At 42.8% G+C, this 24,635-nt stretch overlaps 1 protein-coding gene across 19 annotated transcripts in view; it reads right to left on the bottom strand.

Annotated features, from left to right (window-relative positions):
- Nucleotides 1-24,635, bottom strand: part of LOC109905668 (elastin) — a 104,439-nt gene that overhangs the window by 78,060 nt on the left and 1,744 nt on the right. For 18 of the 19 annotated variants that reach the window (XM_031790807.1, XM_031790805.1, XM_031790799.1 and 15 more), the window contains exons 2-5: nt 9,931-9,999; nt 7,572-7,622; nt 5,839-5,958; nt 5,620-5,646 (exon numbers count right to left, since the gene is read on the bottom strand). In XM_031790807.1, coding sequence (XP_031646667.1) covers nt 5,620-5,646; nt 5,839-5,958; nt 7,572-7,622; nt 9,931-9,999 — 267 coding nt within the window. The remainder of the gene's footprint in view (nt 1-5,619; nt 5,647-5,838; nt 5,959-7,571; nt 7,623-9,930; nt 10,000-24,635) is intronic. The other variant, XM_031790792.1, reaches the window with a different exon arrangement.

The raw sequence follows: 24,635 nt of genomic DNA on the forward strand, positions 1-24,635 counted from the left end.
GATGTCGCTCTTGCTGCTGGTGATTCTCTGATCCACCTCTATGCAGACGACACCTTTCTGTATACTTCTGGCCCTTCTTTGGACACTGTCTTAACAAACCTCCAGACGAGTGTCAATGCCATACAACACTCCTTCAGTGGACTCCAACTGCTCTTAAATGCTAGCAAAACTAAATGCATGCTCTTCAACCGATCACTGCCCGCACCCGCCAGCCCGTCTAGCATCACTACTCTGGACGGTTCTGACTTAAGTGGACAACTACAAATACCTAGGTGTCTGGCTAGACTGTAAACTCTCCTTCCAGACTCAAGTTAAGCATCTCCAATCCAACATTAAATCTAGAATCTGCTTCCTATTTCGCAACAAATCATTCTTCACTCATGCTGCAAAACATACCCTTGTAAAACTGACTATCCTACCGATCCTCGACTTTGGCGATGTAGTTTACAAAATAGCCTCCAACACTCTACTCAGCAAATTGGATGTAGTCTGTCACAGTGCCATCCGTTTTGTCACCAAAGCCAAAAAATACTACCCACCACTGCAACCTGTATTGTCACGTCCTGACCTTAGTTCCTTTATTATGTCTCTATTTTAGTTTGGTCAGGGTGTGAGTTGGGGTGGTCATTCTATGTTTTGTGTTCTATGTTTTCTATCTCTATGTGTTTGGCCTGGTATGGTTCCCAATCAGAGGCAGCTGGCAACTTAGGCAGCCTGTTTTCCCACTATGGGTTGTGGGTAGTTATTTTCTGGTTAGTGTTTGTTGCACCTGTCAGAACTGTTTGTTAATCGTTTTGTTGTTTTTGTTCATGTATCGATTTTTAATTAAAAGTATTATGGACACGTACCACGCTGCACTTTGGGTTTCTTCACCTTCTTCCACAAACGAAAATCGTTACATGTATGCTCTTGTTGGCTTACCCTTGCTACATATTCGTCGCCAAACCCACTGGCTCCAGGTCATCTATACGTCTTTGCTAGGTAAAGCCCCGCCTTATCTCAGCTCACTGGTCACCATAGCAGCACCCACCTGTAGCACGCACTCCAGCAGGTATATTTCACTGGTCACCCCCAAAGTCAACTCCTCTTTTGGCCGCCTTTCCTTCCCGTTCTCTGCTGCCAATGACGGGACCGACTTGCAAAAATCACTGAATCTGGAGACTTATATCTCCCTCACTAACTTTAAGCATCAGCTATCAGAGCAGCTTACTGATCATTGCACCTGTACATAGCTCATCTGTAAATAGCCCACCCAACTACCTCATCCCCATATTGTTATATTTTTTTTTGCTCCTTTGCTTCCCAGTAACTCTACTTGCACATTAATTTTCTGCACATCTATCACTCCCGTGTTTAATTGCTGAATTGTAATTATTTCACCACTATGGCCTATTTATTGCTTTATCTCCCTAATCTTATTACATTTCACAAACTGTAAACATACTTTTCTATTGTTTATTGACTGTACGTGTGTTTATCTCATGTGTAACTCTGTTGTTTGTGTCGCACTGCTTTGAACTATCTTGGCCAGGTCGCAGTTGTAAATGAGAACTTGTTCTTAACTGGCCACCTGGTTAAATAAAGATGAAATAAAAAATAATACATATTTTTCTCAAACCCATCCTCTCTCATCTCTCTGAGCCTCTCCTTTTCTCTTCCACTAAACTTAGTTTCACATGGAGCTGAAGTCATGTTAGGACACTCATCCCTGCTTCTACAAACATCCCTTCTTCAAAGGATAAAGATAGAGCTTAAGGCCGGTCTTTGTTTTACAAAACCCAGGAAGCTCACAAGCAGGGAAACTCCTCCACTGTTTCACTGCTTCATTTTGCAATATCATAATGTGGAGTCTTTTGAATCAGAAGTTCCTTCCAGACTAATAGAGACAGTAGGTCAGCCCAGCTGTGTACAGTACAGTCTGACCTGCAGCCCTGACCTATGAGGAGTGACCTGCAGACCTGACCTATAAGGAGTGACCTGCAGCCCTGACCTATGAGGAGTGATCTGCAGCCTTGCCCTATGAAGAGTGACTTGCAGTCCTGACCTATGAGGAGTGCCTGCAGCCCTGACCTATTAGGAGGGACCTGCAGCCCTGACCTATGAGGAGTGCCTGCAGCCCTGACCTATTAGGAGGGACCTGCAGCCCTGACCTATGAGGAGTGCCTGCAGCCCTGACCTATTAGGAGGGACCTGCAGCCCTGACCTATGAGGAGTGACCTGCAGCCCTGACCTATTAAGAGTGACCTGCAGCCCTGACCTATGAGGAGTGATCTGCAGCCTTGCCCTATGAAGAGTGACTTGCAGTCCTGACCTATGAGGAGTGCCTGCAGCCCTGACCTATTAGGAGGGACCGGCAGCCCTGACCTATGAGGAGTGCCTGCAGCCCTGACCTATTAGGAGGGACCTGCAGCCTTGCCCTATGAGGAGTGCCTGCAGCCCTGACCTATTAGGAGGGACCTGCAGCCCTGACCTATGAGGAGTGACCTGCAGCCCTGACCTATTAAGAGTGACCTGCAGCCCTGACCTATAAAGAGTGACATGCAGCCCTGATCTATTAGGAGGGACCTGCAGCCTTGCCCTATGTGGAGTGCCTGCAGCCCTGACCTATTAGGAGGGACCTGCAGCCCTGACCTATGAGGAGTGACCTGCAGCCCTGACCTATTAAGAGTGACCTGCAGCCCTGACCTATGAGGAGTGATCTGCAGCCCTGACCTATGAGGAGTGATCTGCAGCCTTGCCCTATGAAGAGTGACTTGCAGTCCTGACCTATGAGGAGTGCCTGCAGCCCTGACCTATTAGGAGGGACCGGCAGCCCTGACCTATGAGGAGTGCCTGCAGCCCTGACCTATTAGGAGGGACCTGCAGCCTTGCCCTATGAGGAGTGCCTGCAGCCCTGACCTATTAGGAGGGACCTGCAGCCCTGACCTATGAGGAGTGACCTGCAGCCCTGACCTATTAAGAGTGACCTGCAGCCCTGACCTATAAAGAGTGACATGCAGCCCTGATCTATTAGGAGGGACCTGCAGCCTTGCCCTATGTGGAGTGCCTGCAGCCCTGACCTATTAGGAGGGACCTGCAGCCCTGACCTATGAGGAGTGACCTGCAGCCCTGACCTATTAAGAGTGACCTGCAGCCCTGACCTATGAGGAGTGATCTGCAGCCCTGACCTATGAGGAGTGATCTGCAGCCTTGCCCTATGAAGAGTGACTTGCAGTCCTGACCTACAGTATAAGGAGAGAATATACAGAGAGCCTGCAGCACATCGCTTCCTTCGAGTGTCACCCTTAATCCTTCAGTCCACCGAGAGTTAACCTTTAATAAACATTCTATATTTTTCCCGTAGTGAAATTACAGTACTACTGTAAAAACACCGATGTGTTGTCCATGTTTCTTGTTATGCAGTCTCCCTGCTAACTCTTAGTGACAAGAGGTTATTTAGAAAAGCAAAACGTGTAATAAGTTTTGTCCAGGTTTGGCAAAGCAACAAAGTATGTAGGAGGAATTCACCTTAGCTTTAGGGGGGAATGATGAGCCCAGGTCCAGGGCCCAGCTGCTCTCTTTTCTCTGGTCCCGACCGACTCGTCCAATGCACACACACTCGTCAAATGTTAATGCTGACAGGATTCACAATTCATTTAGTAGTCTAGCGTTTTACAAGGCTTGGCACGCGTCTGACAATGATTCAGCTGTCACGCCACTTTGATCACCAGCTGCTGTTCTCTGTCAGGGCCAAGGTGTGTGTGTGTATGTGTGTGTGTGTGTGTGTGTGTGTTTGTGTGTGCTTGAGTATGTGCCTGAGTGTGTGCCAGGGCCAAGGTGTGTGTCTGATATGTGCAGCTGATGCTCCACTTCAAGCTTCAATCACCAGAGAGGTTATGATGAGAAATGGGTCTCGGCAGGGGGAAAGAATCCACATGAGAATACTAGAAAGCAACAGGTGTCTGGTTTAAAAGCCACATTGTTTTAGCTCAGGATAGAATCATCTTTCAACAGGTCAATGGACAGGGTAACCCTCCCCTGGCCTGAATGCCTTTCTGCGTTTGGTTTCCTTAAACGTTGTCCCTGTTAGTGTGTAGCTACAGTACCTCAGCTAACTATCAGAACACATTACCATCTAAACAAAGGCTAAATGATCTGTATGGATCCAAACCACCCTGGTTTTGTGAGACCTCAACTTAGGGAAAAGTTGCTCTGTGTTTGTAATGGAAACTTAATTTCTTTGTGTAGAAAGTTAGCTGGTTCCAGCCCATGTGCCCTCGAGTGAAACACCAAATCTGGATTGCTTCAGTCAACACCTCAGCTGTTGGAATGGATACATCTCAAATGTAAAAAAGTAACCTTGCATGAAAAGCCCTTGCTGAGCAAAATAATTAACAAATTACAGCTGTAAGGCTGTCTCTTGTTCTCGTTCAAATGGACAGTTCCTGTTCGACCTGCCCCATATATTTTCCCACATTGCCTGTTTGAAGGGACTGGGAGCAATAATCTAATTTCGGCCTTAGATGCCCTGAGAGAGAGAGAGGGAGGGAGGAAGAGAGAGAGAGAGAGACAGAGAGAGAGAGAAGCGAGAAAGAGCGAGAGAGAACTCTAGCTCTTACAAAAGCCAAAGCATTATACTTCCCAAGCCGAGCTCTGCAGCGCTGGCGACCCCAGCCAAAGTCAACTTCTACCTAATATCCAATATTAGGATGCTTTCACAAAACAGATTTCTGAAACTCAATGACTTGTTCGAGAGACGGAGGAAAAAACTCAGTCTTCAAGGAGCCTACAGCAATCTGTTCTAAATCTTATCAGACTTTAAGAATATTATTCTACTCCTTATCTCTCTAAGCACACAGCCGCGGTAGTGGTCTAGATGTAATCACCTCTGGTTTAGGAAATTAAATAATGGCTTAACATGACTAATTCCCTAATACTGTGCTCCACACTGGAATAGCGCAAAAACAATATTTACAGTACACTATCAGTAGAGAGGGCAGTGGCAAATATTCATCAACGCGTTGGCACCATTGTGTTGGGGCGGCGATGATGGGAGTTCACACTACCAATCATCACTCAGTCTGCGACATCTAGGGGTTGAGGAAAGGGTGATGGGATATAGTGTTGGAGGGATGGAAGTGTGGAGCAGCGGTTGAGGGATGGAGGAGACGTGGAATGCACCGGGTCACACCCTAGACAGGACTTCCCAAACAGCTGCCAAACCAGGGAGACTCAGCCACGATTAAAACACAGGGGTGATAAGGGAGATGTGGCTGACAGTCCGTCAAGAGAGCTAGCCCTTCATTGAACAGCAGTATGCAATACGCTACACTTCAGGTTTCGCCCGTCATTGACATGCACTCTAATGCATTCTATACATACAGTATTAGCAAATAACTACACCACCCACTTCCTCCTATCAGTAATAACTCTAATTCCCTTCCCTTTTAAAACACTTCAGTAAGATTTCTTAGACAACAATGTACTAGAGGAATTTTCCTAGTTAAAAGCATAACAGGATACTCTGACTTGATACTACCAGAATAGTCTGGTACAGTACTGGTACCTGCCTTGTGCCTTCTACAGAACTGTACAAAATGGTATAGAGTGCGAAAGAGTGAGTTGGAGCAGATAGCTTACCAGGTTTGGGGCCTTTTCCACCGGCTCCTGTTGAACAAAGCACCAAATAATTAATCTACAAATGATCCACTAAAATAAAAATACACTAACGTTGAATAAACATATTTAATTTCATCATTGACACTGCACAGTCAAACATAGTGCTATAGTTGTCAGTGCAAGGGCTTTAAAATAAATGTTAAAGTCTCAACTTTCAATGTTCTGTAGATGAGTACACACCTCCTCCTCCGAGGCCTAACGCTCCTATGCCTCCAGCCCCGCCACCAGGGACCAGACCTCCAGCACCAGCACCAACACCACCCCGTCCTCCATATCCACCAGCTAGGGGAAACATAAGGCCTGGTTAGGCAACAGGTTTTTGTCATCACTATCATCTTTGTCACCTTTGTCATCACTATCATCATCATCATCATCAATAACACTTACAGTATGTAAGCTTATAACTCAACACTTCCCTCACTCCATAGCCATTCCCTGACAGCAACACAGAACACACCCAGATGGGGACCAGGACAGCACACTGTGGTTTTATAGGTGTGAGGAGAACAGTCTAACTCCCTGAACACCTTGTTAAACCAGACTTAACGACAGTGGTTGTTTCTGAGCACTGTGTTTACTCAACAACAAGAGTGTCATTAGAACCAACACAATAACTAAACTATTAGCTTAGCTTCTGGCCATGTGGTGGAGAGGAGGAGAACTCACACTGTAGGCTTTCCGAGATGGAACTAGAGTCATTTCGCAGATGTAGGCTAAACCATGCAAAACTATGCCTATTCTATTCCGGCAGTTTTGTGACATAGCTACACACTGACTTAAAAAGTGTGAGGTTGTGGTAGTTAATGTGGTGTACTGTAGTGGTCAGGGTGTTCAGTATGCATGTCACGACTTCTGCCGAAGTTGGTCCCTCTCCTTGTTCAGGTGGTGTTCTGCGTTTGAAGTCACCGACCTTCTAGCCATCGCTGATCCACTTTTCATTTTCCATTGGTTTTGTCTTGTCTTCCATCACACCTGGTTCCAATTCCATCAATTACATGTTGTGTATTTAACCCTCTTGTTCCCCCCCCATGTCCTTGTCGGTAATTGTTTCTTGTAGTGCTTATGCACGGTATGCTGGTATTTACCGGGTTTTGTTTGACCCATTTATTGTATTGTTCTTTTGACCGTTGACCGCTGTAAATCGGGTTTCCCTCTCCTGCGCCTGACTTCTCTGCCGCCAGTATGCACCTCACTACAATGCATGCTGCTGTCTCTGCTCTGACAGCGTAATAAGACCAGATATAGTAGCCACTCTCCATATCTCTCTATGTGAGTGGCTGTGATGAGAGTGGCCCTGGTGCGTGTAACCCAGTTTTGTCCCCTGGCCTGCACGCAAGACAGGGAGCTAAAGCTCTGTGACAATGTTGTGGTTGTGAAAACCCTAATTTCTGTAGGTCTCAGCAGCAGCATAGATGGCGTCTGTCACACCCTGATCTGTTTCACCTGTCTTTGTGCTTGTCTCCACCCCCCTCCCAGTTGTTGCCCATCTTCTTCGTTATCCCCAGTGTATTTATACCTGTGTTCTCTGCTTGTCTGTTTCCAGTTCGTCTTGTCAGGTCTTACCAGCGTGTTTTCCTGTCTCCGTGCTTTCTCAAATTCTGTTTCCTAGTGTCCCCGGTTCTGAACATTCTGCCTGCCCTGACCCCGAGCCTGAAAGCCTTTCTGTACCTGGCCGACTCTGACCCGTTTACGAACCTCTGCCAGTCCTGATCCCAAGCCTGCCTGCTGTTCTTTACCTTATTGACTCTGCCTGCCTTTGACCTGCATTTTGCCTGCCCCCTGTTTGGGTCAATAAACATCTGTGACTCTAGCTGACTGCATCTGGGTCTTATCCTGAGTTCTGATAGTCTCTCTTAGTCCAGCTAAGTGACAACTATTAGAGGAGGATATTAAAGTAAGAATTTTCTACTCACCCCCAGTTATAGCTGGTTTGTAGCCTGCTCCTGCGGGTATCCCACCAGCACCTGTTGGTAAAACAAGAAAAGAAAAAGAAACAGAAAGAGAAGCAGAAAGAGAGTTATGATCAAATGGATAGGTTGACGTTTGTTTTAGTTCTCCCCCTGGCTCCTCTATACCTCCATCAATGCCTCCCTCCTTTCCTCCATTAATCCATCCGTCCTGCTGTTTGGGCCTTAGATCGTCTGCTAGCTCTGGGTCCTCCGGTCTCTGACCTGACCAGATACAGTTTCTCCACACAGAGACTAGACCACTGTGGTGGGTAGGAGGCTCTAAATCTCTACATCTCTAAATCTTCAAAACGGTGTCCCAAATGGCACCATATTCCCTATATAGTTGTACCAGGGCCCTGGTCAAAAGCAGTGCACCATGTGTGGAATAGGGTGCCATTTGGGACACACTAAATCTCCAACAGTATCCCAGAGACACCTTTTAACCTCTCAGAGTGAAGAGAGGAATGCACAGGGTCGATGTGGCAACTCACGCTTCCTCACACTGTATTTCACTGTAATTTATGGCCTCAATGCTGTTACAGTGAAATCCTACGGTACAGCTATGCTTATCCAGAGGGAAATGGTACAGTACAATGGGAAATAGGATGGAGCGAGAGAGAAAGAAAATACAAGGGATATTGGGTTTCTGTATATGGCAGTAATGATCAAGAGAGCCACATATGAGTCAGCCGTTTAGGACCATTTCAAGTTTCCTGCCTGTTGTTTAAGGCTGGTTTTAAGGCTGGAGGTGTGTGGTTCAACTGTCCTGGTGATTGTTAATGTTTTACGTGCTGAACACTAGTGAAAGCCAACAGCCACAGGGGGCTCTTAGTGGGTTTGGAGAGGGAGTGCAGTGGTGATCGTTGGTTGGTTTGTTGTTGAGATGGAGACATGGAGTACTGTACACTACAGGCTCATGGCTAATGGTTAAGCTGTGGGTTGCAATAGACTGACCCAACATGTGCTTCTTCAGTATGTAATGCTACAGTAATTTAGTTGTATGGGTTTTGTGTTGTATGCTGGGAAACAGGAAAGGTGTATTTGGTACATTATATGATCTATGTTGTGTGTGTTGTATACATATTTATGTGTGTGTTGTATACCTGGTTTTGAAATTGAGACATGCTGCCGTTTAATTGATTATGTACTACTTTATCAGTGATGTGTGGTCAGGGCGTGGTCAGGGTAGGCGTCCTACCCTTTGAAAATGAATGATAAATGAATAATAAAGAATATACATGTTACTAGATGATTCCATATGTGTTATTTCATAGTTTTGATGTCTTCACTATTATTCTACAATGTAGAAAATAGTAAAAAAATAAAAAAAAAATAAAGAAAAACCCTTGACTAGGTCAGTCCTAACTTTTGACTGGTACTGTACATGTATCCCATTCCCAATATGTCCCATTTAATAATAAATACGTCTGAATATTAGCGCAAAAGGCAGAGCACTATTCTGTCTATGGGTGACACACATCATCTGCTGCCTTTTGGTGCTTACGTTCATTTTACTGCTAGCTAAAAGTACGCTGATCAGGATGGCTAACACATTGCATCTGAAACATCTGATTTTCTAGCGAAACAAGGGGTGATACGGGATGGAAGACCAACACTTGAGCTTAAGGACTTACATGAAAGGAAGGGACAGAAAAATACCAAGATCATTTAAATCTGAGTGGTATCAATGGAAAGACTGGCTCTGTGGACAACATCTGTTGAGAGGACATTTTCTGCACTGAAAGGGATACCGATCAAGAACAACTCTCATCCCATGCCATCATCGAGACCGAGAGACTTTTAAAACTGAGGGCTAACAGGGAGGAGTTTTACAGTTCAGTCACTGATGTCTTCAAACAGAAGGATAGACACCAGGCGGTTGGGCTTCGTTTACAAGTAGGCCTAAATGTACAGTAGCACCGTCTACTATTATTAAATTATGGTAGAGTGTCTGGCTACTCTACCATGAAGGCCTGATTGGTGGAGTGCTGCAGAGATGGTTGTCCTTCTGGAAAGTTCCCTCATTGCCACAGAGGAACTCTAGAGTTCTGTCAGAAAGACCATCTGGTTCTTGGTCACCTCCAAGACCAAGGCCCTTCTCCCCCGATTGCTCAGTTTGGCCGGGCAGCCAGCTCTAGGAAGAGTCTTGGTGGTTCCAAACTTCATCCATTTAAGAATGATGGAGGCCACTGTGTTCTTGGGGACCTTCAATTTTTGGTATAATCTGCTTTATGAGTGTGTGTGTGTGTCACTGTACTTCTATCTAAAGAGACATGTTGTGTAATGAGTTGCGCTGTGCAGTCGTAGGTAGCTGATATATTACCTGGGTAGAGACCAGCACCTGGTCCAGCACCTCCTGCTCCAACTCCAGCACCAGCCGGCACGTACACACCTGGAGAGACAGAGCGGAAACATACCTGGTCAGTGACAGCTCTGTATGACTTCATGACACTAATCTAATGGTCCAACATTTAGACCGCAATCCGTCATTTTTAAATGACTATATTCCAAACCTCAGTCATGACCAATACTCAAACCCATGACGAAACTACGGAACAGTAAGAGGTCAAGGCAAAGTCGGATTATCAAAAAATGCATTGTTTTAAGCAAGCATTGAGATGAGGTACTGCAGTTGGAGGAACAAGGAACATTTTAGTGCATAGAGGGAGGTTTGGCCATGGTTTTACGCAACATACTGTGACATTGTAAAACGTTTACTGCCACCATTGCCACATCAATGTTCTCTCTCTCTCAGCCCCTAGGAGAACTTTAGCAAGTGATACGTCAGTGCTACTCAACAAGGGAATCAGCAAGAATGTTTGTCTCCTACAGGCTACAGGATTCGGAAATATACTGTAAGAACCCTCTAACTGTAAGGAAGGAATAAGGGAGAGAGAGAAAAAGATACGGGGAGAGGTGTGTGTTAGAAAGGAGAGTGAATTACAAGAGAGAAAGAGAGAAAGGAAAGAGAGAGAAAGAGAGACAGAGACAGAGAAAGAGAGAGACAGAGAAAGAGAGAGAGAGAGAGAGAGAGAGAGAGAGAGAGAGAGAGAGAGAGAGAGAGAGAGAGAGAAAGAGAAAGAGAGAAAGAGAGAGAGAGAGACAGACAGAGAGACAGAGAGAAACAGAAAGAGAAAGAGAGAGACCGAGAGAGAGAAAGAGAGACAGAGCGATAGTGAGAGAGAGAGAGAGAGAGAGAGAGAGAGAGAGAGAGAGAGAGAGAGAGAGAGAAAGAGAGACAGAGCGATAGAATGAGAGAGAGAGAGAGAGAGAGAGAGAGAGAGAGAGAGAGAGAGAGAGGCAGAGAGAGAGAGAAAGAAAGAGACAGACAGAGAGAGAGAAAGAGAGAGGCAGAGAGAGAGAGAAAGAAAGAGACAGACAGAGAGAGAGAGAGCGCGAGAGAGAGGAATACAAAAGGGGAGACTTGTGGCATCCCCCAGCCAAAGAACGCTATGAAGAAATGGAACAAAGCACATTAATAATTCAGCTCATGTAGTCGTGTTTCTGGTGGAAAGTTAACATAAACTGTGAAAATCTGCACTGAAGCATGACACTGTGCCTGTCGAAGACCACACTGAGTCACTCATCTGGACAGAGAGGTTAGCGAGGACAACAGAGTCAGTCATATTCACATAAATCCCCCAAATCGCATACCAAAATCTGATTATCAGAAAGGGAAAATATTTAGTCTATCTGGTCTGTTTTTGTTTAACAGAGAACATCTATTCTCAATCAAACTTAGTACATGCCATCAGGGATTTGTATGGTTATGCTACGGAGCTAGAATTCTTAACATGGTTTTTATGACGGTGCATGTTGTTTTAAAAACACAATGCTTAGGAGTGTAAATAGGGGTCGGTTTGAGTGATGGTTTATTTGAAAGAGTTTGGCGGCCGTGTCCTTAGAAAACAAATGAGCTCACAGTTGAAGCGGTCTGAGACAGATCAGAGAGAGGATGCTCAACTGCTCTTAATTGAGACGGTGAGGGAGTTGGATGATGGGAAGAAGAGAAGATCGGGTTTCCTTACATTTTGGCCTTGTGGTCGTAATGGCTGGCTGAGTAGTAAGAACTTGCTAAACAGACAAGGCTCATGGTCCTAAGGGAAAGAAAAGGAAAATGTCCACATGGCTGAATGGTCAGAGAGGGCTGTCCAGGGCACAGCATTACACTTTTAGAAAAAAAGGTGCAATCTAGAACCTTTTACACAGAGGGTTCTACATGGAACTCAAAAGAGTTTAACCTGGAACCAAAAAAGGGTTCTACCTGGAACCAAAAAGTGTTGTCTTATGGGAACAGTCAAAGAACCTATTTGGAACCCTTTTTTCTGAGTGTACAAAGTTTCGCAAAATGACTGCATACTCTGAGAATGATGTACATTACCAGTCAAAAGGTTGGATACACCTACTCATTCAAGGGTTTTTCTTAATTTTTTACTATTTCTACTTTGTAGAATAATAGTGTTGAATAATAGTGAAGACATCAAAACTATGAAATAACACATTTAATGCATTTGAGACAATCAGTTGTGTTGTGACAAGTTAGGGGTGGTGTACAGAAGATAGCCCTATTTGGTAAAAGACAAAGTCCATATTATGGCAAGACCAGCTCAAATAAGCAAAGAGAAACGACAGCCCATCATTACTTTTAGACATGAAGGTCAGTCAATGCGGAGAATTTCAAGAACTTTGAAAGTTTCGACAAGTGCAAGCGCTATGATGAAATTGGCTCTCATGAGGACCGCCACAGGAAAGGAAGACCCAGAGTTACCTCTGTTGCAGAGGATAAGTTCATTAGAGTTAACTGTACCTCAGATTGTAGCCCAAATAAATTCTTCACAGATTTCAAGTAACAGACACATCTCAACATCAACTGTTCAGAGGAGACTGCATGAATCAGGCCTTCAAAAAAACCACTACTAAAGAACACCAATATGAAGAAGACTTGCTTGGGCCAAGAAACACGAGCAATGGACATTAGACCGGTGGAAATCTGTCCTTTGGTCTGATGAGTCCAAATTTGAGATGTTTGGTTCCAACCGTCATGTCTTTGTGAGACACAGAGTAGGTGAACGGATGCTATCCGCATGTGTGGTTTCCACCATGAAGCATGGAGGAGGAGGTATGATGGTGTGGAGGTTCTTTGCTGGTGACACTTTCTGTGATTTATTTAGACTTCAAGGCACACTTAACCAGCATGGCTACCACAGCATTTTGCAGCAATACACTATCTCATCTGGTTTGCGCTTAGCGTGACTATCCTTTGTTTTTCAACTGGACAATGACCCAACACACCTCCAGGCTGTGTAAGGGCTATTTGTTCAAGAAGGAGAGTGACTGAGTGCTGCATCAGATGACCTGGCCTCCACAATCTCCCAAACTCAGCCCAATTGAGATGGTTTGGGATGAGTTGGACTGCAGATGGAAGGAAAAGCAGCCAACAAGTACTCAGCATATGTGGGAAATCCTTCAGGACTGTTGGAAAAGCCTTCCAGGTGGAGATGGTTGAGAGAATACCAAGAGTGAGCAAAGCTGTAACCAAGGCAAAGGGTGGCTACTTTGAAGAATCTAAAATATTTTGATTGAACACTTTTTGGATTACTACATGATTCCTTATGTGTTATTTCACAGTTTGGATGTCTTTACTGTTATTATACAATGTAGAAAATAGTAAAAAATAAAGAAAAATCCTTGAATGAGTAGGTGTGTCCAAACATGTGACTCATACTGTATGTGTGAGTGTGCAAGTCAATGGATTGATTTGTGTGTGTGTGTGTTCTTAAATATGTGTATGCTTACTTGTGTCTGTCCACTCCAGTCTATTTGGCTATATGAGTGTGTGTTTGTGTTCCACCCTCCTTCCTCAGCTCAGTGGATGCCATGCCAGCTCCATGACAGAGCCCCCAGGTAGTGTCCTGTACTTTACCAGCAGGGTGGAATGATTGTTCTCCACTTCAACCCAACCTGCCAGACTCTCATTTCACAATCAAAGGGAGGATTTCCTGTCGCAGGGTTGAGAGGGAGGGCAGATGGAGTGAATGTAGTGCCTGCTCCAATTTTCCCCTGGTCAGAAGCCCATCATATCGTAACTACTGTACTGTAGCTACCCCACCATACTACTGGGCAGGGCGGAACCCAGTAAGGGGCACTGGGTTCACAAGAACCAACCCAATTAGGTATTCATTGACCTGAGCTAAGAAATGTGAACTATGCTGACTTACAGTATCAAGCCATTGATTTCTTATCACTGTCGAGCTCAAACTCAAAGTGTTCTCTAAGAATGTTTTGATCATGGGAGTCTTTTGGAATGGATGTGTTTGTAGGTCATACCAGAGGCAAAGGAGACTGGCAGAATCAGAATGCAACATGCAACAATTTCAACGATTTTACTGAGTTACAGTTGATATAAATCAGTCAATATAAATAAATAAATTAGGCACTGGGAAGGGGTGCAGACATGGGTGGGCCTTGGAGGGCATAGGCCCATCCACTGGGGAGCCAGGCACAGCCAATCAGAATGAGTTTTTCCCCACAAAAGGGCTTTATTACAGACAGAAATACTCCTCGGTTTCAATCAGCTCTCTGGGTGACTGGTCTCAAACGATCCCGCAGGTGAAGAAGGCGGATGTGGAGGTCCTGGGCTGGCGTGGTTACACGTGGTCTGCGGTTGTGAGGGTGGTTGGACGTACTGCCAAATTCTCTAAAACTATGTTTGAGGCGACTTATGGTAGAGAAATGAACATTCAATACCCTGGCAACAGCTCTGGTGGACATCTGTGCAGTCAGCATGATAATTGCACGCTCCCTAAAAACTTGAGACATCGGTGTTGTGTGACAAAAGTGCACATTTTAGAGTGGCCTTTTATTGTCTCCAGCACAAGATCCACCTGTGTAATGATCATGCTGTTTAATTTGCTTCTTGATATGCCACACCTGTCAGGTGGATGGATTATCTTCGCAAAGCAGAAATGCTCAATTTAAGGGATGTAAACAAACTTGTGCACTAAATTTGAGAGAAATAAGCTTTTAGTGTCTATGGAATATTTCTGGGATCTTTAACACTTTACATGTTGCGTTTATATTTTTGTTCAGTATAAGTAACCATAAAGTTACCAGTAACCTGATTTAAATCCCATATGGGTGGTAAAGTAGTTTCTATCTGGTCTTCACTGTGAACATACCATGCAATCTTCTGCATTAGCAATCTATATAGTTTATAAGCCAAACATGGGAGAAACAAAAGCACACGATTTCATGGTTTCCCATGAAACGGATCTGCCTTACCTCTGAGGCACTGGAAAAAACATTTGATTTAGTCTACAATGTTGAACCATGTTTTGGCATCCTCCGTTAGTCAATAACATTGCTCCGATTGTTTTGAGTTCAAGTTGAATGGGCTCGTTTTGTCCACGAGACTAAAGTGAACAGATTTAACTCTATAAGGCGTTTTTGCTCTGCTTAGTTTACAGTTTGAGTATCAGCCAGAGGAATAAGCACTGACATGTTTACCAACCATTAGCTGGCCATGAATTTTAATAAAACCAGACCAAACAAATCCATAACTCGAGAGCCGAATACAACTGAAAACCTCTTTTACAAGCCTGTATGTCTGATGGTCTGTTCATTGAAAACCTATGCAGGCCTATTAGGCCCGAGTTTATTGCAAAGTTGTAAAGCAAAAAAATGAACTGTAATGACTGGATGGCAAACAAATTAGTGATTTAATAGAGCAGAACTTGTTCTCCAATCCAACGTCGCACGCACACACTTAGCTAATTGCTAGTACTCCCCACCCCTTGTTAAAACCTTAGTGAACCATTACGACTCCTCTCCCGTCTCCAACCTCTGGCTCTGAGAGCTTTCAGAGATCTTTAGGCTAAGCCTGAACAAGTATCTGGGGAGAGGAGTAGACAATGAATATGACGAGTCTCCTCTCCAGTCCAGTTAGCTACCCTTCATTTTCCCATTAGACACCTCTGCAAGCGTTATAATGGCAAAATAGGTTTGTTAATTAACAAATACCGTAATTCACTGCCATCATGCCCGGTATGAACTTCCCAAAAAGTTCTAAATGTACAAGCAACCAGAAAAATGTCTTGTCTGGAAATAATATATTGTTTTGACCAAGTGCACACATGCCAAATTCACCTCTTCGGAAAGATCACTGTAAAATTGTACCCTATATTGTCTACTTAATCTACAGTGCCGTCAGAAAGACACAGACATCCTTCTTAATTCAGTTGCCTGAGAGGAATGAAACCACTCAGGGATTTCACCATGAGGACAATGGTGACTTTAAAACAGTTACAGAGTTTAATGCCTGAGATGGGAGAAAAACTGAGGATGGATCAACAACATTGTAGTTACTCCACAATAGTAACCTAAATGAATGAAAATATTCCAAAACATGCATCCTGTTTGCAATAAGGCACTAAAGTAAAACTGCAGAAATGAATACAAAGCATTGTTTGGGGCAAATCCAACACAAGACATCACCGAGTACCGCTCTTCATATTTTAAAGCATGCTAGTGGCTGCATCATGTTATGGGTATGCTTGTCATTGGCAAGGACTGGGGAGTTTTTTGGGGATAAAAGGAACCAGAATAAAGCTAAGTACAGGAAAAAGAGGAAAACCTGGCTTTCCAACAGACACTGGGAGACAAATTCACCTTTCAGCAAGACAATAACCTAAAACACAAGGCCAAATATAGACTGGAGTTGCTTACCAACAACGACATTGAATGTTCCTAATTGACCTAGTTACAGTTTTGACTGAAATTAACTTGAAAATCTATGGCAAGACTTGAAAATGGCTGTCCAGCAATGATCAACAACCAATTTGACAGAGGTTGAAGAATTACACAAATTATAATCTGCAAATATTATGCAATCCAGGTGTGCAAAGCTCTTAGAAACTTACCCAGAAAGACTCACAGCTGTAACCGCTGCCAAATGTGATTCTAATATGTATTGACTCAGGGGTGTGAATACTTATGTAAATTAGATATTTCTGTACTTAATTTCCAATACATTTGCAAAAATGTTGACTTTATGGGGTATTGAGTGTAGATGGGTTACCCCAAAAATATATTTAATCCATTTTGAATTCAGGCTGTAACACAACAAATATGGAAAAAGTCAAGGGGTATGAATACTTTCTGAAGGTACAGTTAATCACCAAAAAAAAAAAGTTTGTTTGTGAATTAAATTAATTATACAATGAATGATGTACCTTAACTCCCGTTGATTTAGTCAATGTGTAATAAAAAGTGGATCCTATAAGTATTTCACAGCAATGATCAGACTGGCTTGTTTTCTTCTATTCCCTTTTCCTTGAACGTAAGACAAATGATGCCGAGCTATTTAAACCAACTGGAATTGAAAAAATAAACACAAATTATTGGGCCATATTTTTACTGCAGGCTATGATTAGCGTAACTTTGGGCCTTCACTGAGGCACATTTCATTTCTTCCCAGACCATACATAAAATACACACCTCTACAAATCAGATGGACATGTCTCCATATCACATTTTGTTGATTAGTCAGGGGTTAACAATGAGAAATAAAATAAGCATGCCATAAAGCATTTTTTAAACTCAGCAGTTACACATTTCTTTCAGATTCCTCAATAAAATGCTATGAGCTATTCCCAAAAGTGTGATCTACTGCTCAGGTTTCCACACTTCAATTAGTGCATTTATCTAAAATCAGTCATGTCTGTCATCATTTTATGCACTGATGTTTAACAGTAAAATGCTTTCTAATGACCTTGGAGAACTGTCTTAGAATCACATTTTAACATCACTTTCCCAGTTTAACGTGAAGAACACTTCAAAACGGAGATATAATTAGATATTTCTGTGTTAAATACACAAAACAAAACAAATAATTGAGTTCAATATGTTTTTGGGGGCCATTTTGTGTTGTTGTTGACTTTGCACATGAGTGCCAAATTACTCTCATGTGGAGACAGCGTTTTGCCACATGCCGTCAGAGCAGAATTCCATGAAAATGTCAGAGTCATTCATCTGGGAAGACTTCCCATAACCTCCATGGAAAACGCTATCGGACTGGAATTACGTGCCTCTGCAAAAAACACTAACAACCGTAAGAATGTATGAATACTTTCTGAAGGCATTGTACTTACATGAAATATTATTGCATTATGTGTAGCGCATGAAACGACAGGTTGACATGACATTCATCCACTGCTGTAAGTGATAGAATGAATGATCTTTCGGGATACTGTACTGCTGCTGGATCAGCCAACCTGTACATGGAAATAATGACTGATTTTATCGGAGGCGCCGATGAGGTGGATTTGTCGCATGCACACTCGGTCAAAAACAATACAGATTCTTTCCAGACAAATAATTTTTTCAGTTGCTTGTCAATTTTTATTTAGAACTTTTTTGGTACATAACAGTGGTAAATGACGATAGTTATCTAAAAACCTAAAAGGGTTCTTCGGCTGTCCCCATAGGAGAACCAGTATCTGGGCAGAGAAACGAGTATCTGGTTCCAGGTACAACACTTTTGTGTACAATGTAGAACCCTTTACACATAGGATTCTACATGGAACTCAAAATATTTCTCCCTGCAACCAAAAGGGTTTCTAGCTGGAACCAAAAAGAGTTATCCTATAGGGACAGCTGAGAACCCTTCTGGGACCATTTTTACTAAGAGTGTGGGCTAGAGAGGAAACTTGTCATATTCATCATCTCTTTATTTGCCCAGATACTGGTTCAGGCTTAAATAAACGGTCTAAATATGTTTGGAGTGTTCCAGAAACTTGCCATTTACGGAATCAACACCTTCCATCTGTTTATTCATCACACCATCCATCAGGTGCAGGTCACCCTCCTTCCCAGAAGGTTCTCTTAATATCAGCCTTCCTATTCTGACTGCACTGAAAAGGGAGGCTGACATCAGTCTTAAAGGAGGCTGACATCCTGAGACCAAGATCTACAGAGCAGTGCAGCAGAGCAGATTGGAGCAGACTCCTTCGTTCCTGGTACTAAGCATCAACAGCTATCGGACATGTTGCGTCTGGCCTACATTTTGTCACATTTTAGCATTATATTTTCCAAAACATTTAGCGAGAAAAGGGAGGGGGGAGGTGGGTCAAAGAAAGGAAAGCGTGAAAAGAGTACATTTCGACCCTCCCCTCCCCTCCCCTCCCCTCCCCTCCCCTCCCCTCCCCTCCCCTCCCCTCCCCTCCCCTCCCCTCCCCTCCCCTCCCCTCCCACAGAACTCAAGGCACCAGCCTATCTGACACACACATCTGTGGGTCAGAGCATAAATGTAAAGTATGCAAAGTCAAATAAACAAACGACATACAGACGGCACTGTTTTAAATGGAGGCAGAATTCTGATCTCATAATCGCCACTAATTTTCAGCCTTCCAGTGTCTCTTGGCTGAGACAGAACCTACCTACCTACCTACCTACCTACCTACCTACCTACATAATTGCAAAAGGGTTTTCTAATGATCAATTAGCCTTTTAAAATGATAAACTTGGATTAGCTAACACAACGTGCCATTGGAACACAGGAGTGATGGCTGCTGATAATGGGCCTCTGTATGCCAATGTAGACATTCCATAAAAAATGTTTCCAGCTACAATAGTCATTTATAACATTAACAATGTCTACACTGTATTTCTGATCAATTTGATGTTATTTTAATGGACAAAAAATGAGCTTTTCTTTCAAAAACAAGGACATTTCTAAGTGACCCCAAACCTTTGAATGGTAGTATAGGTAAATTGCAGTTGGTCCAGAACAGAGCAGCACTTAGATGTACACGGAGGGCAAATGTCAGTAAAATGCAGGTGATCTCTCCTGGCTCAAAGTTGAGGAGAGATTGACTGCATCCCTTTTGGTCTTTGTGCGATGTGTTGAAAGTACCGGAATGTCTGCTCAAGTAGTTGACACACAGTTCGGACACTCATCGGTACCACACAAGACATGCAATCACAGTCTCCAGGTCCAGAACAGAAAAACGCATAGTATTAAATAGAGTGATGACTACATAAAACTCTCTGCCAGCCCAGGTAACTCAAGCTAGCAAAAAAAACGGATTAAAAATCAGATAAAAGTACACCGTTACGGCAAAATGGTAACTGTGAAGAGACACAGACATTTGATATATTTTGAATTGTAATTTGCACTGTATTATATATTGTCTTATGTAGGCGGGTGGCCTTGAACAAGCCTTTGTTTCTGTGAGCCAGAATGGATCGTAAGGCAGGAGACATCTGAGTATTATGTAGTATGATGTAGTATTATTTAGTGTTATGCATATTATGTATTTTATTCGTTTTTTTTTATTCCTATTTGGAGCCCAGGAAGAGTAGCTGTTGCCTTAGCAGCCGTTAATTGGGGATCCCAATAAAATACTAAATACTATTGATTCCATTGCAAAAGGCATGCTCAATCAAGCCCAGCTAAGGTATTGTAAATTATTTGGAACACTATTTGAACCCAGGTTTAGGGGCCGGGCCTGCTACTCACTGTGCTGTTCAGTCTGGTCGGAATGAATCATCTGGGTTAACTAAGTATGCTTCATTGTTGAGCATTTAGCACCAGTTGCCAGCAGACCAAACATCTCCAGGGAGATTCTTGTGTGGTTGACATTTACCCACAACCGAAACCATGGTCATAAACACACCATGTAACAATGCTTGTTCCCTCACCACGGTAAGGACTTATGGGCAGTGATTATGGCAGTGCTGTGTAATGTTGTAGTATTTTTTCCCGAAGATTTCATGTCAAGTCTTTACGATCAACCTGTGACATTACAGTAGTGAGTATGTTAAAGCATAAATAGTATAACGTCAGACATGCATTTGTAAGTGGGTTGCATTAAACATCCCATCTGTGTTACATACTGTAGACACACATAATAAAAGTGTGTGTTGCATACAGAACAGTCAGGGAGCTATGGTACAGCCTGGACATTTCCAGGGCTCTCCTTTTGAAATATGCGTCTATTAAACCAACTCATCCATCCCAAATCTGGTTTGGTTTCTACAACATTCATAGTTACAAAAAATTGTGATGCTCAGAATCTATAACCAGTGTGTAAGTCATCACTCCATGCTACATGTTCTGTAAGCGCTTCAGATGTTTGGATAAGTTATTTCCCAGCCGCAATATCCTGTTCTAAAATGGCTTCGGAGAGAGAGTGCAGTAGTGAGAGAGCATGTTTTAATATAAAACTGCCAAAGATGGAGAGAATGTCAGAGCAGTTAACAGTCCTGCCAGTGAGTGTGTGAGAGTAATGCATAAACACAGCAGAATGAGAGTCTTATCTCCAGGAGCCCCTGCTCACTCCAGCGCTGAAAGGGGTCATGGAGCAACAATGTACACACGGCCTGGTTCTCAGAGTGTAACTCAAGACCAGGGTTGCGCAAAGGTACCGGTAATTTACCAAAGGTACCGGAACATTCAGTAATTTTGGTTATTAACAAATAATGTATGGCAATCTATTGTAACTTTGGTAATTTATACTTGAACATTTTTGCATTTTCCCATATTGTACATGAGTGGTAACACTTACCCTAATGAATAAATAAAAAAACATCTAATCAACAATTGACTTTTTTTCACAACTGCCACCAGTTTGGTGCCAAAACATTAACAACAAAGACATATTGATATAGTAAAAAAGTAAATAAAATATATAAAGGATATTTCATGCTGAACTCATATTAAACACCAATGGTATTCACAAAGTTGATATTTAGGAAAATGTTTTACAGCTTTGTTATTCTATAAAAAATATATTGTCACGCCCTGGTCTTAGTATTTTGTGTTTATATATTTATTTGGTCAGGCCAGGGTGTGACATGGGTTTATTTTGTGTTGTGTTTTCGTATTGGGGTTTTAGTAGGCATTGGGATTGTGGCTGAGTAGGGGTGTCTAGCATAGGCTTGGCTGCCTGAGGCGGTTCTCAATCAGAGTCAGGTGATTCTCGTTGTCTCTGATTGGGAACCATATTTAGGTAGCCTGGGTTTCACTGAGTGTTTCGTTGTTTTCACCAGATAGGCTGTATAGGTTTTCATGTTCCGTTTCTTGTTTTTGTATTGTTCGTTTCATCTTTCATTAAACATGTATCGAACTAACCACGCTGCATTTTGGTCCGACTCTCCTTCGACGGAAGAAAGCCGTAACATATATATATATCTTATTTTAGAATTGTATATATTTGATGTGTGAAAAGGCAACACAGAGGGCCAGAGATAATTACAGACACCTGTGATAATCTGAAGTACCCAAAAGGGCCACTAGATGTCTTACGACCAATTACATAAAATGGTTGAAAGATACAAAATGTCTGGTAATTTACTGGTAGACTTAGAAAGTTAGCAGTAATATACCCTCCCTTTGAACACTACTCAAGTCCCAATCAAGGTATAATGCAGATGTTGTATCCATTCCTCTAAAGACTCTAAAACGTAATTTTTTCCTGTTAACAGTTTTAAGTGGATTCAGTCATTTCAGTTTTGAAGAAGATGTGAACCGATCATATTACTTTTAAGTCTTCCCCTAAGTAGGTGCCCCATGGCACTGAGCAGTAGCCCCTCTGCCAACAGGCCACGAGACACCAGGGTGTCAATTTAATCCTGTTATCCCTTCCTGGCAACCCACCTCATACAAAGGGATTAAGCCCAGAAAGGTGGTTCGCTCACAAACACACGTCTCCAATAAAGAACCAGAGAGCTGCTGCAAAGCTCAACAAAGTAGAGCAGAGTTGAGATAATCAGATTGGGAATCTACCAACCCAACCAGTGGTGAAGCAGGGGCAACACAACACAGCAAGCCAGGGCAATTCATCACCAGTCTACCCGACTGACAGGCGAGGTGTGCCATTCAATCTGCCATGATTTCCTTCACCTTCAACTGCGGCCAGGAGAGTGTCATTGACGGAGAGAACTAATGGATTAGAATCCTCTGAAGTCCTGAAGGCCTGAGCGTCAACGCCAAAAGAGGCAAACTGGCTTCCAGGGCATCCAGGCAGCACTGCATGCAGGACAAATCTAACCGACTCAGGTTTTTAATTCTATTGAGACTGGCTGGAAGGAAATTAACAGAGTCGGTGGAACTTTTGTTATTTTTAATCCTCTGCAGGCCTCTGCATGCTTGTCAGGGTTATGTCATTAACAGTGTTTGTCATAAAACAGAAACTAATGACTCTGGCACGGTTTTTGAAATCCGTCATTGAATGGACTAAAGTAACATAGTACACTGAGGTGTGAAATGAAACACTGACATCTGATACCCTTCTTGGCAATTTAACATGCAGAAGAGTGAACAAACTCTGATTACATTACTTTGTGTAACTAAGTACAGAAAAGTATGGGTGAGAGAAGAGTTTGTCGAAGGCCAGGATAGTTATTATTCTCAGAGGGGATTGGCAGTAGGATTGGAAGCTGACAGAATGTTTGGTCTTTCCTTCACAAGCCTCATACTATCCAGACACTTCAAGGTAAACATATGATGGAAGTGGATACCACAGGAAACGCCATTAATGAAAAGATAATTAGCTAATTTACATCAAACAGAATGTGCTCAGAGCAGGCAGTCGTACAGAGAGATCTTTATTCAACTGTAGTCTCTGCATTCAATTTAGTCAGACTAGGGCTGCATCCCAAATGGAACCCTATGCCCTTTATAGTTCACTACTTTTGACAAGGGCCCAAAAGTAATGCACTATGTAGGAAATAGGGTGCCATTTGGGACTGTGTCTTTGAGGAAGAGGCCACTTAACCCCAGCTGTCCTCCTCAGATTTATTTTGATCAGAATAACATCCCATCCTCAATCTATTCGTCTGACAGATGGTGTTTGTTTGTGGGAATGTTTAAAAAAACTTGAAGTAAGACAGAGCAGCAGTCTGCTACAATACAGTACCTGCTCAGGGATACCAGACAGAGTTATACTGACAAGCTGCATATGTATTAACCAACTCCTTCCCTGACTTTCCCTCATGCATCATAACTCATTTACACTCGCAAGAAAACAGTCTCCAATCCCATTCTCATGATAACTGTCCAAAGTATGAGCAAACAGAGGGTTTTTTCGGTGCCGAACTCTCTTAAAAAGGTGATTGGGTGTTAATGAGGTTTGCATTACTTTCAGATAATTGACACTTATTTGGAACAAGATAGAGGGTGGTTTCTTAACGTTCCACTCACAGACGGAGACAGATGGAGCTGGTTTCAGCACCTCAAAACAACTTTGATAGGGATGGATTTTATATTTACTGAAGATCAAAGTTTGGCTCCTAAGCCAATATTGATATTCGCTGGCTCCTCCATCTGTACGCTGTACATTCTGCCTGAGCTGAGCTGTTCTCGAAAGCTGAACTGAGCTCTGTTTGTTTCGGACGAGGCAATTGGCTCACCGGTTTAGGTCAGTGCAAAGAAGAGTTTGAAGAAAACTGCTGTGAGGGCAAAAAGGGAAAACACAATATTAGATGAGTAAATATCTTATCTAAGAGATCTTGCTATCCAATAAAGCCTAATAAAAAGGAGATAGGTTTTCACGTTACTTTGTGGTTTTTCCAACCTATGTATCAAGCATCATAAATGCTTATGTCGTGTCAAAATGAGATGAATTTGTCATAAGGTGGTTATAACAGGTGTCTGACATGTCACATTACTGATGCATTACTGTATGTAGAGTTTATGATGCATCACCTCAATTAAGTTTGACCATATACTTCCATCACACTCATTAACATTGCACATCCAGCCACCGATTAAGATACAGTTAAATATAAGACTATATAAGGGCAAAATATTCCAGTCATGGGTTTTAATATGGACTGTATCAGCTCCACCATCTATAACTCCATCTGACACAGTTTAGAGAGAATAATAGCTTGGACTCAGACACTAACAGCTGGGGAACAGAAGATGATTTCATTATTTTGAGGGAAAAAAATACATCTTTAAAAGTGCTGTGGAACAGAAGAATAACACAAGCTCAGATCCACACCACCGTTCACATGGGAATTCAT

The sequence above is a fragment of the Oncorhynchus kisutch genome, linkage group LG15, assembly GCF_002021735.2.
Source record: "Oncorhynchus kisutch isolate 150728-3 linkage group LG15, Okis_V2, whole genome shotgun sequence".
Classification (NCBI taxonomy): Eukaryota; Metazoa; Chordata; class Actinopteri; order Salmoniformes; family Salmonidae; genus Oncorhynchus; species Oncorhynchus kisutch.